Source organism: Anopheles merus, chromosome 2R (assembly GCF_017562075.2).
Source record: "Anopheles merus strain MAF chromosome 2R, AmerM5.1, whole genome shotgun sequence".
Taxonomy (NCBI): domain Eukaryota; kingdom Metazoa; phylum Arthropoda; class Insecta; order Diptera; family Culicidae; genus Anopheles; species Anopheles merus.
The window spans coordinates 5,158,202-5,173,535 of record NC_054082.1 but is presented as its reverse complement, the minus strand read 5'-3'; the positions used below and the strand labels follow the sequence as shown (position 1 = coordinate 5,173,535).

The following is a 15,334-nucleotide window of genomic DNA, read 5'->3' as shown; positions in this document are numbered from 1 at the left end:
GTGGTACGGGTTATTTTTTCAAGCAAATTCCGTCAAACGTTTGATTTGTTTGAGTTTCTTTTTATTTTTTACATAAATTCAGAAATGGAAAATTACAGCAAAAAGTGATGAAATCACAAAATAATAATTTCACTGGTCTCGTTAAATGTATGAAAATTTGGTTTGGTCATTATTTATCAACTCACAAACAAAAAATACACTAGAACGCGATAAATATTCATAAAAAGCATTTCGTCGTCCTTGGTCCGTAGCAACAGTACAAAGTTTTATTCATTCCACGCTCAACTATTTAAATCTCCTTCATTTGTTGCATTGCTAGGTTGTTCTTGTTTTAGTTTCTTGTTGTTTCTTTTCAATTCCTCGCGGTCCTGATCAATGCTAGATGTGGAACATCGCTTCTTTAGCTGGTTTTTCTCTTTTATCGTACTATCGTACCGTTTTTCTAATGTTTTCACCATTTTTACATCGATGTTCCACTGCACACTGTACGTGTCGCGTTTGGTTGGATCTTCTTCCCTGCGATACTCAGGTATTTCTACACCTAATCGTTTGGCCACTCGTTCAAGCACCGCATCCACGTAGGTTGAAATTTTCAAATCTGCCTTTTTGTCCTGCAACGAGTTGAGGAGGAAATATAGCAAAATATATGTTATGAATGGACAAGCGCACAACTTACATGCTTGGTCGGCTGCAGATTGCAGATGACGAGTCGTCCTCCGTGTTTGAGATTTTTCAGCGGTAGATCACCGCTCGGCACGATTTGCAATGTCGTCCCAAGGCAGATGTTAAGATCTGCCATCGCGGAATGCATAAATGCCAGTTGGAGATCATTTTCAGGTAAATCATGCTCCCAGTCTAGGATGTTATCGATCAGCTTGCCTCGACGACATGCGCGCTCCGCACTCGTGCCGGGACAAATGTTTCCAGTCTCCTTTTTGCCCACTGTTGGCGCTGGACTGCTTCGTACGTACTGACGACGACATTTGGTGCACACCTCCAAAAACATATTGCCGTGCAGTTCGGACAGGTGTTCTCTCGCAAGCCCTGACCGCAGATGCAAACCGTCGATATTCTGGCTGACGATGTACTGCACGTGACCACTGGCTACGAGCGACTTCAGAGCCATGTGCGTGCGGGTAGGCACGGCATCATCGAACGAAATATTAACCGCAGGTTTTTCTCCTTTCTCCTCCAGCGTCCAGACACCGTTGGGGCCGCGGAAATCCGGTATGCCCGCGCTCGTGCTAATCCCAGCACCCGTGTGCACGACGGTATGGCTCGAGGCAAGCATCATTTTCACCAGCTGCTCGCATTTTTCCTCCACCAGTTCGGGAGTATCAAAGATCTGTGGGAAATGTTGCATTAAAATATGTTTCGCTCTCCGATTGCATCGCTCGAAGCGGGCGTAGTCTCACCTCCGCCACACCAAGCACACCCTTGTTTTCATATTTTGACAGTCCTTCAGCGTAATTGCAGGACATGTTTAATTAATTAATTCTAACCAACGCCGTGTACTTTGCGAAAGACACGCACCTTTACCGTCTCGGCAACGCATTGTTTTGTAAACATTTCGTACCGCACGCGCACTTTGCGGGCAGAGCTCGTTGAACCGGTTCGGACCGGTACACAGTGTGGCCAGATTTTTTGGCGTTTTTCGGTAGAAGCATCAACATTTTATCGGAAGTTTTCGGCAGGAGTTTCAAGCCGATTCCAGGCACACCAAAAAACCACCGTAACGAAAAAGTTTGACAACCGAAAAATAACGCGTGTTATTGTACACAAAAACAGTGAGTTTTGTTTTCATGAATTTTGATGCGAATAACAGGAAAACATAAGCTTAACTCGTGTTAAATTGATGTTTGGCACTGCAGAAGTATGCTAACAGCAATTTCGTTAGGTTTTCGCTCACCAACGGGTGGACCGACATCGGTTGACCGAAAAAAGGAGCGTTACAATGCGATACACTTCATTTGTCAAGATTTTCGTTACGGTGGTTTTTTGGTGTGTCTGGCAGCGGCCTGATAGGAAGCCAGGAAGGGGGGGGGGGGGGGCACAAAAGCTCATTTCGAAACGAGCACTGTAGGCGAGTAAAGGACGGGTAGAGAAAATGAGCGAGAAGCAGCGATGTTCGAACGTCAAAACCCCTCGCCATGTTGTACGGGCAAAGACGGCTGCCGTCGAAATGGTAGCAATCGGAGGAAGAAAATTTAGCTCCTGCGTTTAATCAACAACATTGCACGGTGCAAAAGGCCAAGCGAGAAAAAGGTACGTCGGTGAAAAATGGTTGCATAAAAATTGGAACAATTGAGTGCGGGAGCAGGAAAATCAACGGACAGGATCATCGCACGCTTCACCGTTCGCGGAACTGCGAGTCACCTCTGGCACGAACAACCGCGTCCCTTTCAGCAAGCCCAACAAAACCGACAACGAAGAACAACCGTAAGGCTACGCAAGACGTCGGCGGGCAGTGAGCGGATGGCGACAAAAGATCGTGCAAAAAGCCAATTTTGAGCGGTTTGCTGGGCTGTCGCAAAGTAGCAAAAGTACGGCTTGTGATGTGCAGCAGAAGGAAAAATTAATGTACCAAGCGCTATGTACCAGGGGCCGTCTTTCTCCTACTCCAGTTCCGGTTGCGGCTGCAAGTGAAAAATGTTTTGCAATTAGCGAAACAGTTGCGCAAAATAGATAAACCTCAGCAATGCTCTAACAGCATAAGGGTGCAACATCGTTAAAGAATTCGTACCGATATTCATTAATGCTGGCTCATAACGATAACGAAGACGACGAATGATTGCTGACCGACTACTTTGTTCATTCTTTTCTTTGCAGTAGCATTTGACGGATCAGACTCATCAACCTAGGAGGCTACATTGGATGCGCCCGGAATAGAGTTGGTTGTTGTTTGCTCTGGAGAGTAGGATTACCGTAAAGGCCGGAAAGCATTCCGTAAAGGCTGCAAAAGTAGGCGAGCAAGCAAGGGTTCCGGGATGGAGGAGGAACTGAGCGATGGTGACATCGTGTGGGTGAAGGTGAGCAACAGCTGGTGGCCGGGTGAGGTGATGGGCAGTTCGCGCCTGACCGAAGAGTTCCTATCCTCGCTCCGGAAAAAGCCGCTGGCGGTGGTCAAATTCTTCCAGGAAGATTCCTAGTGAGTGTTACTCTTTTCACTGTTGTGTAGCTGCGTATTGGAAGAGGCGGGATAATGCAATTGGCTTTTACTTTATGTTACAGCGAATACGTAAAAAATCCAAACTTTATCTTCAAATATAACTGTCCGCGCAAGCATGAATTTCTTCGCAAAGGTTTAGGTTGGTGTTACCGATCCTCCTGCCACTGCGGTTTGCGTATCGTTATTCAACTGTTTCCCTTTTTATTGCAGAACAATATCGTGCTAAGATGAAGCACATGGAAAAGTTCCCGGCCGATGTAATGCACGCCGAACGTGCGACGGGGGGCGATCCGGATATTGTTAATTCAACTGACTATTTACCACAGAAGAAAGAACGCCATTCGGGAGCATTCCAGGATGGACGTTCTCCTGTTGGTAAAGGAAAAGGGCTAAAAGGTACACGTATGAAATTCTTGGCCTAAAATAGGTTATCCTGTTCCAATCAAAACAATTCTTCCTTTTTTGTTGCAGAAAAACCTAATACGCCAGCCAAACTGAACACACCACCGTTCTCGTTCGGGTCGGGACGCAAAACGATTCACGAAGTTCGTATTTTAGCGCAACCTTCCAGCACTCCATCCGACGGCGAGGCCGGTGTGTCTCTCCCGACAGACAAAATGAGCCCCGGGGTCGGAGCGCATTCGGTACAGTCATCTCCCAGCCAGGTGTATCATTGTTACAAGTGTAACAATTACAGTGCCAACAGGCAGAATTTGATCATGCTGCATATAAAACATTGCCGAGCAACCTATGCTATAGGTAGTGGAGGTGGTGGTGGCGGTGGTGCAGGTGGCAGTGTTGGTGCCGTATCTTCGGCAAATACCTCAACGCCAACAGGTAAGTTGGAAAGCAAAAAATGTGCTTAATTCACCAAATTGATCACATTTTCTTCGCACGGCAGCACCTGCTCGTAAAGCTTCGTCCGAGAAGATGGATGAATCTGCCGAAGAGGTCGACCCCGAGCCGGACATCAAGCCCGATCGTGCTCGGCGATCGTTACCAGTCGCAGACAAAGCAAAACCGCTTGAGACGCCGATCCGTAATGTCGACGTACCAGCTGCGGCTAAGAGCGAGCCGCCATCCAGTGAGAAACGAACGCGTGGAGGTCGCAAAACAACACCGACCGTTCAGACTCCCAAGCAAAAGAAAGGTCGGCAAAATAAGCCCGACCAATCGTCGTCGGTTCTGGACGAGGTTAAACAGGCCTCTGCTAAAGTAAGCGAACACGAGGACACTCGACCTTCAGCCAACGTCGACGTTACAGTGGAAGATGAGAAGGAAGAAAATCATCGACAGAACAGAGGAAAGGGCAGCGTTTTGGTTAGTCACGAAGAATCACCAACCCAGCATGCCGTGAAGAATAAAACGGACGTTAAGCTCAAGAACGAACTGCTAGCCGACTGGAGCGAAGACGAACAAGAGGACGATGAAGGTGATAAGCTGGTGGGAGGAGTAGAAAATGTAGAGGAAAAAAATCCCACCAAGGAGAGTCGAAAAGATACTCCACCAAAAGATGTTTCGCCGGTTCGAACCACAAAAGCGAGTACCAGAAAACAGCAGAAAGACACAAAGCAAGAAACAAAACAACAGCCGCTTGCGTCGAAGAAGACGGCCAAGCCGGAAGCCAAAAATGAAACCAATGCAATGGCCAAGAAGGATGCGGAGAGTGTTGCAGTGAAAGAAACGGAAAAAGATCCAGAGAGTCCTCCGGAAAGCAATACAGTTGTAGCTGCTACGGCTCCACCTGTGACTGCGGCGACTGCTGGCAGTGTTACAACGGCCGTTGTGTCAACATCATCAGCATCTAGTTCTGCGCCCATCGTTTCACCGCACGCCACGATCAAGTACCGGAACATCCCGAAAAAGCAAAAGCGCGAATTCATCGAAGTGACCAATGACGATGTGTCCATGGTGCAGGAAAAGTACGCTGTACCATCGCGTGAAGGAAGCACGGCTAGTAGCTCCTCAACGACAGGTTCGAACGAATCCTGTGCCGGGCCATCTCAAAGTATCGTACCTCCGACAGCACCGGCAGCCGAACGTCCGATTAGTGCGAAACAGCTCATACTGAACCGTGCTACCCGTGGATCCAGCAAGTCGTTAAGTGGTGATGAAATCACGGCTGCACCTGCGCCCGTGCCGACTGACCACACTACGCCCGCGGTCAGTACGGACACAAACGCTGTGCAGGAGGAACGGAAATCTCATATTGATGATTCGGCAAAGAAAACGGACGTCCAGCAGCAGGAGACCTCCTGTTTTGATTTCAATGACGACGAAGACGTTCACCAGCAGGAAAAGGTATCACCAGCGTCACAAACATCCCTAATGACGGCACGATTTGATCGCAAACGAGATCAAGCGGTAGCGGCCCGAGAAAAACCCACTACCGTAGAGCCGGAACCGTCGGAAGTTGATCGGGATGCACAGTTGAGCCAGGAAATTGATTCACTGCTAGGTGAAACAAATGTACCGAAACTGCCGGAAGATTTAAGCGACGTAATGACGGCCGTGTCCGATAAGATCGACTGTAATCGTACCCTACCGCCGAAGGAACGTGGCAAGCGAATCTTCAAGACTCGTAACAAGACGGTCACTGCATCTTCGTCTTCGTCACCAAAACGCGACGACGCTCCCGTCGGCGAAGAGGTAGCTCCTTCGGAGGGATCTGTCCCAGCAGAGGCGGCGAACAATAATGGTGATTCGAGTTCTTCTGCTAGTGATGTGGTGAAAGACAAAACTGACAAGGAACAGCAGCCACAGCAGCAAGAAGCTTCTGAAGAGGAAATCCAAACCGTAAAGGGTAAGGACGAATCCAAGAATCGGGAAGATGACCAGAACCCATCCGTTACATCGTCTGCGATGACAGACGAAGTTCTACCCGAGGACAAGGAGCTGCAGCAGAAGCAGCAGCACCAAGCTGCCAAGAAAAAACGGAAATCGGACGAAGTACTACTTCCTGATAGCAGCGGTAACGGTGATCAGCCGACCGTGCCTGCAGCAACACGCCGTCGCGGCAAGTATAGTAAAGCCGTGACGGATGTGCATGAAAAGTCTGCGGGCGAGAAGTCTGTATCCACACAGCCAGTGTCGGAGGCTCGCGAACCATCGTCTGTGTCGCGCAAAGCAAAAAGGCTTCGTAAGGAAGGGCCAGAATTAGATGAGGCCACACCCGCCAACACGGACGGGAGCGACAAAAGTAGCGCTGAAGTTGCAAAAGTAACAAAACTAGTCGTTTCTAGCGAAATAGAAACGAGTGTAGCAATGGATACGGCAGAAGCTACCGATAATTCGAATGATTTATCTGCTGTTGAAAAGCAAGAAGCTACCGATGGTGCGTTGGCCAAACATTTGAAAACAAATCACGAGGAAAGCGCAGATACACAGCAAGATGCAGCCGCCACCACGCTTCTGACCTCGAAAGCTACACCGACAGATCTGCAGGTAGCGGAAGCGTTGATAAATCTGCCGGTCGTGGTAACAGCGCCGCTTCCCGTGAGCAGCAGCAGTTCCAGTTCCGCCGTGGATGAAGATGTTGTATCAAAAGCAAAGGTTGTGGCTGTAGAACCAGCAAAAGAAGCAGATACGACTGCTAGCTCCAGCACTCAAGCGGTATCAGTCTCGGTAGAGTGTGCCGGACAGCCGACACCAAACAACACTAGCAGCAGCAGCAGCAGCAGCAACAATAGTAGCACAGCGAAAAGCATTAACCCTCGGAAGCGACATCTTCAATCGATGATGCTGACCACGGCAGAAGCGACGAACCTACCGCAGTCGAAGAAAGTGGCGGCTGTTGTGGAACCACCAATGACGACAGGTGGAATTGAAAAAGAAATTACCACCGTCAAGGTGGTTTTGCCGCCCGAGGAAGACCCTCCATCCATTCCAGAGAAGAAGAAGCGTAACGAAGTGTTGACCGATGGCGAGGAGATGGCATCGAAAGAATCTTCCCCAGTGTCGGCGGAAGTTGAAAAGCTTGACATCAACAGTATGCCAATCGTAATGGATGAAGGTGAGCTGTTGGTAGATGGAACATCCTCCATTCCCGCTCCCGCTGGCGCCATTACAGTCATGAAGAGTGTCAACGGTGCTGGAGGTGGGGCCGCCAAGCCGCCGCTGGTAGCGGCCACCTCAAAAGATAAACGGCAAACGACGGTGGCGATGGTAAAGGGAGGCAAAGCTTCCACCGAGCAAATTGTGATAACGAGCAAAGGAACCGTACTAACCACATCGACAGCGAGCGTAAGCGTCGCGTCGAAATTCCCCAGCTCCACTAAATCGTCGGTAACGGTGACGAGCGCAATAACACTTTCTTCCAGCTGCCGTGTCGCCAGCTCCACGCCAGCGCCAAGCGTGTCCTCTCCACCATCGTCCGCTTCGTCGGCAGCCGCCCCGCAGTTAGTACCACCAAAGATCATTATAACGAAGAAGCCGCTACCGCACGCTGCATCCACTTCTACGGCTTCGTCCAAGACGGGCAGCGCTGAGGGCTCCGTTGGTTCGAAAGCGCACGACCGTCGCGTGTCCGGCGACGGTGCTTCGTCCTCGGTGTCTTCTTCCTCTGGCAGCGAAACGATCACCGGCAAGAAAAGTCACCGCGTGCTCAGACTTACGCCGCAAAAGCTGAAAGAATTTAGCCGCCTCGGTTACATCGAGGAGCGGCAGGGCAAGGGCAAAATGCTGACCAAGAGTGGGATGCGGCAGTTGTACGGAAAGCAACAGCAGCTGCAACAACAGCAACAGCAGCAGCAACAACAGCAGCAACAACACGTTTCGAGGAAGAAACCCGTCCCAATTTCCACGAAGATCATCACGACGACGGGTGGTGGTGGTGCGGATCTTGCTGTGACACCCGATAGCCACAGTAGTAGCGCCCGGCCGACATCACTGCCCGAGGTTGCTTCCTCCGGTAGCAATGTGGTGATTGCGGCAGCGGCCGATTCGTCCGTGCAGGAATCATCCACCACGGTTGGACGCACCGCATCGACGGATCCAAGCGCGGTGGACATGGAGGAGGACGAAGAGATGCTTGATCAGCAAAAGGTTTCCTCGGGGGAGGCGGGAGAGCTTCCTGCGTCGACGCATGTCGCCCCAGCCGGCGGTGCGGCTATTTTGTTGGAGGGTTCACCGTCCAGTAGCGGAGCTGGTGCAGCGGAAGTAATCCTTGGCTCGAGTGAACTAGCCGTCGTTGGTGGAGGATCCGTGACGGAGGCCAGCAGCAGCAGTACCGGTGGCAGTGGCAGCGGGACCACAGCAACCGGGGAGCAAGAATCATCTCAGCTGATCGCCGTACCTGCCGAGAACTTCGGTGGGCCACCGCACCTGTTTTACCTGTGCTCGGTGCGCGACGAGAGTCTCGTGCCAGTGAACAACGAGCTGCTCTACCTGGACGCTTCGAATCAGCTGGTAGCACTACCCGAGCAGCACCAGCAACATCCCTCCCAGCAGCAGCAGCAGCAGCATCAAGGCCAGCAGCAACAGGCGGGGGGAACATTGACGGAAGAGATTATCAACCAGGCGGAAGTGATCATCCCTACCGTGGGCGGTAGCAATGGAGCAGAGATGGGAGGTGATGGAACCGGCGAAGGTAGCACTACTGCCATCGCCAACGCAACCGCTGCCGTGGGAAGCGACGGTGCGCAGGAAGGCTTCGTGTTCAACACACAGGACGGGCAGCATATCATACTCGATCCGCAGAGCTTGATGGCGCTGGCGGCCAGTGGCGATACGCCGCACCTAATAACTGCGGACGGCCAAGAGATCATACTGCAAGGTGCGTAAAGGAATGCTTGCTATTTTCTTCGCAAATCCCCGTTTCCCGCTCAAAATCTCCCAACTCCGGTGGAGCTGGATTAATGTTTTCGGAATCCTTCTCTCATAATGCCAGTTATCGCTTCGTGTGCCTTTGCTTGCATTCAGTATGTGTGTATGTTTTGCAACACTGCGTACTATCATTTTCGCTACATAAATCGCTTTTCTGCTAGTGTAGAAATTTGTGGTGGTGTTTTAGTTATTAGTTTCACTTTTATTCAATATGTGTGTGTTTTTTTTACACAATGTTCACTGTTATTCAGTCGGAGGCTTTATCATTATTCTCTACAAATTCAAACGACAAGACCATTGACAGACACACGCATTTACATAAGGGTAATGGTAGTCATTTTCATGGACCGTGGTGTGTTAAAGTTGCATCAGTAATAGTAATAAAAACTCGTTGAAATGTACAAGAGATCGTTGGTATCAACCAACCAGTTAGATCGTCCTCGAAGTACATTTAGACCCTGTTTATCTTTTCCTCTGAGACATGTATTTACAATACATTTACTGTAAAACGATGTAAAAATAGTCAGATACTTAAGGACATTTTTAGCAAGGAACACGATTTATTAAGGTGCAATCTGAACTTTTAATCATAATGTGAAACAATTCACAGGTAGGCAGGAAACAGTATCCCTAAGATATGCGATGTTTAGACATTTCAATTCACTATTGTTATAGTAAACCTTATAGTAAAAAACAGTAATAATGGTAACTTGTGCTTTGACAAAGCTAGGGTTAAATTTTGTAATACGCTTCAAGTCACATAATCATCAATCCACGTTCGATTCGATTCTTCATCCTCTCATGTGTCTCAATATTTTGTACTTTCGGTATGCCGTTAAACACCCCATGGTATATAGGAACATGTAGTAGCCATAGTCATCGGACCGAACCAGCCAGCCAACCGGTCCATCGCACGTAGCAGTAGCAGTAGTTGTTCTTTACCTTCCCTCATATTCATAGTCTGTGGCCAGAATGCTCTTTATTAGTTCGGTCTAGTGTTCTAGCGATGTCGTCCATCTGTTGGTCACGCTGACGCACTCAGTACTTCGCCCGGATGTAGGTCACGTACTTTAGTTCCGTTTCTGTTGCAAGCAAATGCAATTACGTTTAGTTGTTTCCGACATTAAGAAATCATCTTCACGTGATACTTTACCGGTTTCATCCTTTTCTTCTACCTGGTCAACCCTCTCAAACACACAAACAACACCAGCACAGACACACAGACACATAACGAAGGGAGAAGGAAATTGTACTGTGTTTGGGAAGGTTGGTTGTTCTGCCTCGTGTATTTTTGCTGTATTTGTTTATTTCCTCTTTGTTCTCTCTCTTAGTATGATTTTACACCCCCACCCCACTTGATAAGATGATTTCTTCCTACTCAATGGTCCCTCTTCCTGCTCTTCCTTACCCCCTGACACCACAGAGATGCAAAATTTCCATCCATACTTTCACGTTTCTGTTTTTTCCTGTAGGTAGCCTATTCACCAGTTCCGTATCGGTCGATGATCCCGACTATGTTTGAATCCCGAGTCCGAACTGCACGAAACGGCACACTACTGTGAAAGAATAAATGCGCGAGAGTGAATCCAGAAGAATGAGTAGAACGGAAGAAACAAAAAGAAACTAATCACAAAATAAGACAACTAGGAATTTCCAGGGACACGAGACCGAGTGCGCTAGTTAGTCGGCAAGCAGAAAAGATCAAAGAATCAAAGGAGGAAGAATTTTAAAAGAGCAATTAGTAAGACCTCTCTAGTGTTAGTGTGGTACATTAGTGGAACCGTGCAGCAGGAAGCGCTGTTGTAGGGTTTTGTTTCGAAGTGCAAATTACACTTGGAGGCACGTGCTGACCGAGAGCAGGAGTACAGACGTGTGGTGTTCTGTAGCAAAACTGCTTCTTCTCAGCATCATCATTTGCACTGCTGCTACTATTACGACCACTACCCAATATTACTACTACTGTGGATACTGTTTCCTCGTAGAAAAGCTGACGGGGCTGCTGTAAAAACCGGCTTTATAAGTTAATATTTTAACATATGCTTGAATTTGAACAATTTTTAACCTGCTCGATGTGCGTGCTGTACCTTGCTGCACTCTTCGTATAGGTGTGAATCCTCTTCTAACTATACGACGATTTAATATATATAGAACCCACACCTTATACACGTTTATCATCCGTTTTCCCTTATACTTAGACGCACTTTCATGCTTTCGAGAATACTATTGTTACTACTCCGTAGTAGTAGTTGGTACAGATAATTTATTATCGACTAGAGGTTTATCGGACGATGATGGTACGGATGGCAAAGCAAAAGAAGCATATGCAGGATGACGTGGGCATAAATGCACTTGTTCAGAGAACGGCAGGAAGGCAGATTTATGCTATTAATATTTTATGTTTGCTCTCGATGCACACTCTTACACACGCTGTAATCAATTTAGTAGCAAGTAATAATCTCCTCGAAGCACTTTGTGCTGCTTCTCCCTAACTTGTTCATAGCCTGCGAATACGTAATGAGCTTTATTTAAAAAGAGGAAGCACGGTGGTAAAGGGAAATCATACAAGATGCGCGCATGCTTTCCAGAGCTTATTGCTTGCGCCGCCACTCATCTCATCGCGTAATGCTTTGTGCAATGTGTAGTAGCATTATTTACGGTTAACTATTGCCTTTTCTCCCGCCAAAACAACACAAACAAACGAAACTCATGAAGTTTTAGCACATGTAGCGAGTTGGTCTGCTCTTTGCTCCTGAACTGTTTTGTCATAGACGAACATCAACACGCTAAAATGTTAGGGAAGAAACGAATTGAAATATTCACGCCAAGGATGTAGTAAGAATAAAAAAGGATAGGTATAAAGCAAACAAAAAAAAACTCAAGTAAAGCCAGATAATTATACTACAATTATACAGAGGTTTATAGTTGTATATTTAAGTAGAGTTATTACTTCCCCCTTACATTAGGTCTGCAGTATGCTAACCAGAAATAATGATCGTATGTGAAGGACACTTTACAAATGTAAGCAACTGCCGCCGATCATTCCTTGATGCTCCCCTTTGCAGAACCCAATATATAAACTACTACTCACCTTACACAATTAAAACACCACACCAGTAGGCTGTCCAGCTGTCCTGTGTGTTTGTCTGCAATACTTGATTGGTCTCCATTCTGTGTATGTGTGCGTGTGTGTGTGTGATTTGCCTCTTGGTTGTGTTTGTTCGTGGCTAATCTATTGACCGGTTATATAGCAACCAAAGCGCGCTTTTCGCTCAGGAGTTTTCTGTTTGGTGTGGTTGCATATTGGTTTTATTTCTTTGTTCGTTATTTTCTTTTTAAAACAAAACCTCCCGGCCCTCGTTTGTGGCGTGTTGTGTCCGTGCAGAAACGGCACAGGAGTGGTTAGCGGCACTATCCGCAGGCCAACACGCGCAGCAACAGCAAGCCGGAGCAGTTAGCACGCTGGTTACGCCGGAAGGGACACAAATTATCGTCGCACATGAGAATGCTGGCCTGATTGAGCTGCAAGGTATGGTGTATTGAAGCTAACTTTGGGCCCTTGTTGAGTTCCATACAATAATTGGTTCTTCCTTTCTCCTAATTCCGCAGAACACCCGGTACTACTACCGACGGAGATCATCCAGGTGAACCCTAATACCACGGTCGAAACCAACGCCGTGCTAACGAAACCCCCGATCATGTCGACCGTTGAGGTGCCGACCAAGAACGGCATCGAATCGGCCAGCCGAATCGGGGATAGAAAATTGGCTGCTGCCGTGTCTCCTCGAATGGCTTCCGGCAGCACTACTCCTGCTGCTGGAGCATCGTCCACTAGCAGCAGCAGCAGCAGCAGCAGCGGTAAAGCTTTAACATCCACGATTACCGCTGGCTCGGGTTCGAATCTCGACGAAACGCTGGCAGCCGTCATCGGGCATGTGCCGAGCAATCCGCACGTGCCGACCTCGCTCGAGCTACCGATCACCGTTACCAATCCGGTCATTGCGAAAACGAGCACCGCTAGCAGCAGACTCAATGCGACGGCACCGCTCTTTCCCCTGACGACGACGGCCGCTACGGTCGTTTCTTCGTTTGCGGACGCTATACCAGCTGCGGCAACCGTGGTCCTTGTGTCCGGAGCTGATGCCCCAGGTACGATCGATCATGTTCCCCATCCTCGTTCTCCATCTCCATTCGCAGCAGCGTCGTGTCCTTCTCCAGCAGCTGAGGGGCAGGAAGCGAGAAAGGATAACGGTGCAGAGCAGGAAGAGTTAGAGAAAGTGTCCGAAGAAGCAAGCATGATGACTGTTCAGGAAGAAGAGGGTAATGACCACGATGGCGACCACGCCGACGATGGTGGTGGTGACGCGTCAGGGAAGGAAAAATCAGCCTGCTTCGATGAGGATGATATTCAAATTCCCAGCACACCGGAATCGGCTCAGCACAACGACGAAAGGCAGCAGCAGCAGTACGATGACGAGTTGATGGCAAGCGACGATGAACAGCGTGAGCCAAACGAGAACCATCTGCTGTTGGCGAATGAGAACTCGAACTGTAGCGAAATCATTGCCATCCAGCCGAACGTGGTCGTGCTCGATGGTGACATGCTACTAAACTCACCCGGAAACGAAGACGATGACGCAGATGATGATGATGGCATCGATGATGATCTGATGGAGAACGAAAGTGAAGAGGATGGCGTAATGACGGTGCAGCAGCAGCAGCAGCAACAGCAGGTGGTGCAAGATGTGGTTCAGGGCCGTTCCTTCGATCAGCGACCACAACAGCAGGCTCACAGAGCGCGTAGCCGTGTGCCACCGGCGGCAAATAGAGCCAACGGCCGGCCAGATAATACGGTGAACTTGGCGGAGCATCATAATAGTAGTAGCAATAATGATAGTGGGATTGATACCAGCATGGCCGCCGGTGGTGTTGCGGCATGTGAAGCCGCTGCTGCCTCTAGTAGCGGTGAGGGTACACCAACCACCGTACGTCGGCCAATCGTCGAACGATAAGCGATCCGGCGGGTTTGATTTCAGAAGTTTCTTTTGCCTGTGTGCGTGTGTGTGTCGTCTGTGTGTTGTGAGTTGCCCCCGAAATCAGGCACACAATTATTACATGGAGCGCGAAGGTAGCTTGGAATTCATTATACTTACACACCACTATCCTTTACTTTTGCTGCGTTGATATTCCTCTCTTTTGGGTAAAAAAATGTTGATAGTATGGTTTGGTGCTGCTCCTCTGTAATTGCTATTCTATCTGTAAAACGTATTAATTTGTAATTAGAGTAGACATTGAAATCGAGTCGAGTCGAGCGAACCACACAAACCGCACACTGGTTTCTTTACTATGTGAACCATACGTGTGTGTGTGTATGTGCGTTTTCTTCTTTCGGAAGATTGTAATTGCTTTGTAATCGTGTTCTAGAGCAAACTTTAGTTAACTTGTTTACTTTAGCATTTCTGTTTCTCATTCTCTTTCCCGTAACGCTTACTTCTTTTTAGTACAGTTTTTTTCTTTACAAATTTCGTTCGGTTTAATTTTGTAAAATTCCTTACGTGTTTTTCTTTTACTTTTATGTTTTCTCTTGTCTATGTTTTGTTTTAGATTCCCTCATCTGCTGACAAGTTACGCGAGGGGAGAGGAACCGCAATCGCAGCAACAGAATGTGAATCGAATTTTATGACCCATTTAACCAGCATCGTATCCATAAGTCTCCAACAAGCATCACACACACATACACATAATTCGCTCGTGTGTTGCGCTTGTTTTAAGCCTCTGTGACAAAAACAAGAAGCGGAAAATAATGTACATTTTAAGACGTAGAACCAAACAATACGTGTGTGTGGTGTTGCGCTTGCGATTTTTTTTTTAGTTGGCAAGATTCTTAACGTATGGCAAAGTTAAGAGATTCTATAGATTTAGCATGAGTATGTTTTTAGCACATGTTTTAGGGAAAGAATTAGCAGCAAAAGAAACAATTACGTACCGATCGGTATCGGTCGGCCCCGTTCAATGCACACACGTAAATCAGGTAGTGAAAGTGTTTTTTTTTTTCAAATTGATGTAAGGATTGTTAGGTGCTAACAGTCATGACACTATACTAAATTACATTCAAATTGTGTAGGATTTCGAAACACCCAGTTGGAGGTGAAAGATCCATGAGGACATGTGCGATATTGTGTCGAACTCCTCCACCCTCAACTGTGTGTAGACATTATTGCGCGGACAGAGGACAACGCCTCGGGAAGGTGTTTTCGGTTTGGCGTGTTTTCGTCATTTTAGTAGTGTTTGGTATTGCAAACGACCCTTTTTCAGCAGCTGCAGGATACTGGAATGTGTTCTTCG

General features: G+C 47.9%; 2 protein-coding genes across 6 annotated transcripts; one reads left to right on the top strand and one right to left on the bottom strand.

Annotated features, from left to right (window-relative positions):
* Positions 1–38: 38 nt before the first annotated feature.
* Positions 39–2,779, bottom strand: LOC121590321 (NAD-dependent protein deacetylase Sirt6). Of its 2 annotated transcripts, XM_041909897.1 has the most exons (4): positions 2,744–2,779; positions 2,599–2,636; positions 677–1,345; positions 39–611 (listed from the first exon to the last, which is right to left on the bottom strand). In XM_041909897.1, the coding sequence occupies exons 1-4, from the start codon at positions 2,751–2,753 to the stop codon at positions 282–284; spliced, it is 1,047 nt and encodes a 348-aa protein (XP_041765831.1). In that variant the 5' UTR covers positions 2,754–2,779; the 3' UTR covers positions 39–281. The 2 variants fall into 2 exon arrangements, with proteins under 2 accessions (XP_041765831.1, XP_041765830.1); XM_041909896.1 differs by lacking the exons at positions 2,599–2,636; positions 2,744–2,779 and adding an exon at positions 1,416–1,999.
* Positions 2,080–14,916, top strand: LOC121590309 (mucin-22-like). Of its 4 annotated transcripts, none has more exons than XM_041909862.1 (9): positions 2,080–2,265; positions 2,833–3,148; positions 3,232–3,308; positions 3,380–3,565; positions 3,641–4,006; positions 4,071–8,942; positions 12,375–12,518; positions 12,599–14,117; positions 14,594–14,916. In XM_041909862.1, the coding sequence occupies exons 2-8, from the start codon at positions 2,988–2,990 to the stop codon at positions 13,999–14,001; spliced, it is 7,209 nt and encodes a 2,402-aa protein (XP_041765796.1). In that variant the 5' UTR covers positions 2,080–2,265; positions 2,833–2,987; the 3' UTR covers positions 14,002–14,117; positions 14,594–14,916. The 4 variants fall into 4 exon arrangements, with proteins under 4 accessions (XP_041765796.1, XP_041765798.1, XP_041765795.1 ...); XM_041909864.1 differs by having other exon boundaries at positions 2,830–3,148; positions 12,599–13,138; XM_041909861.1 differs by having other exon boundaries at positions 2,830–3,148.
* The last annotated feature ends 418 nt before the right edge of the window (positions 14,917–15,334 follow it).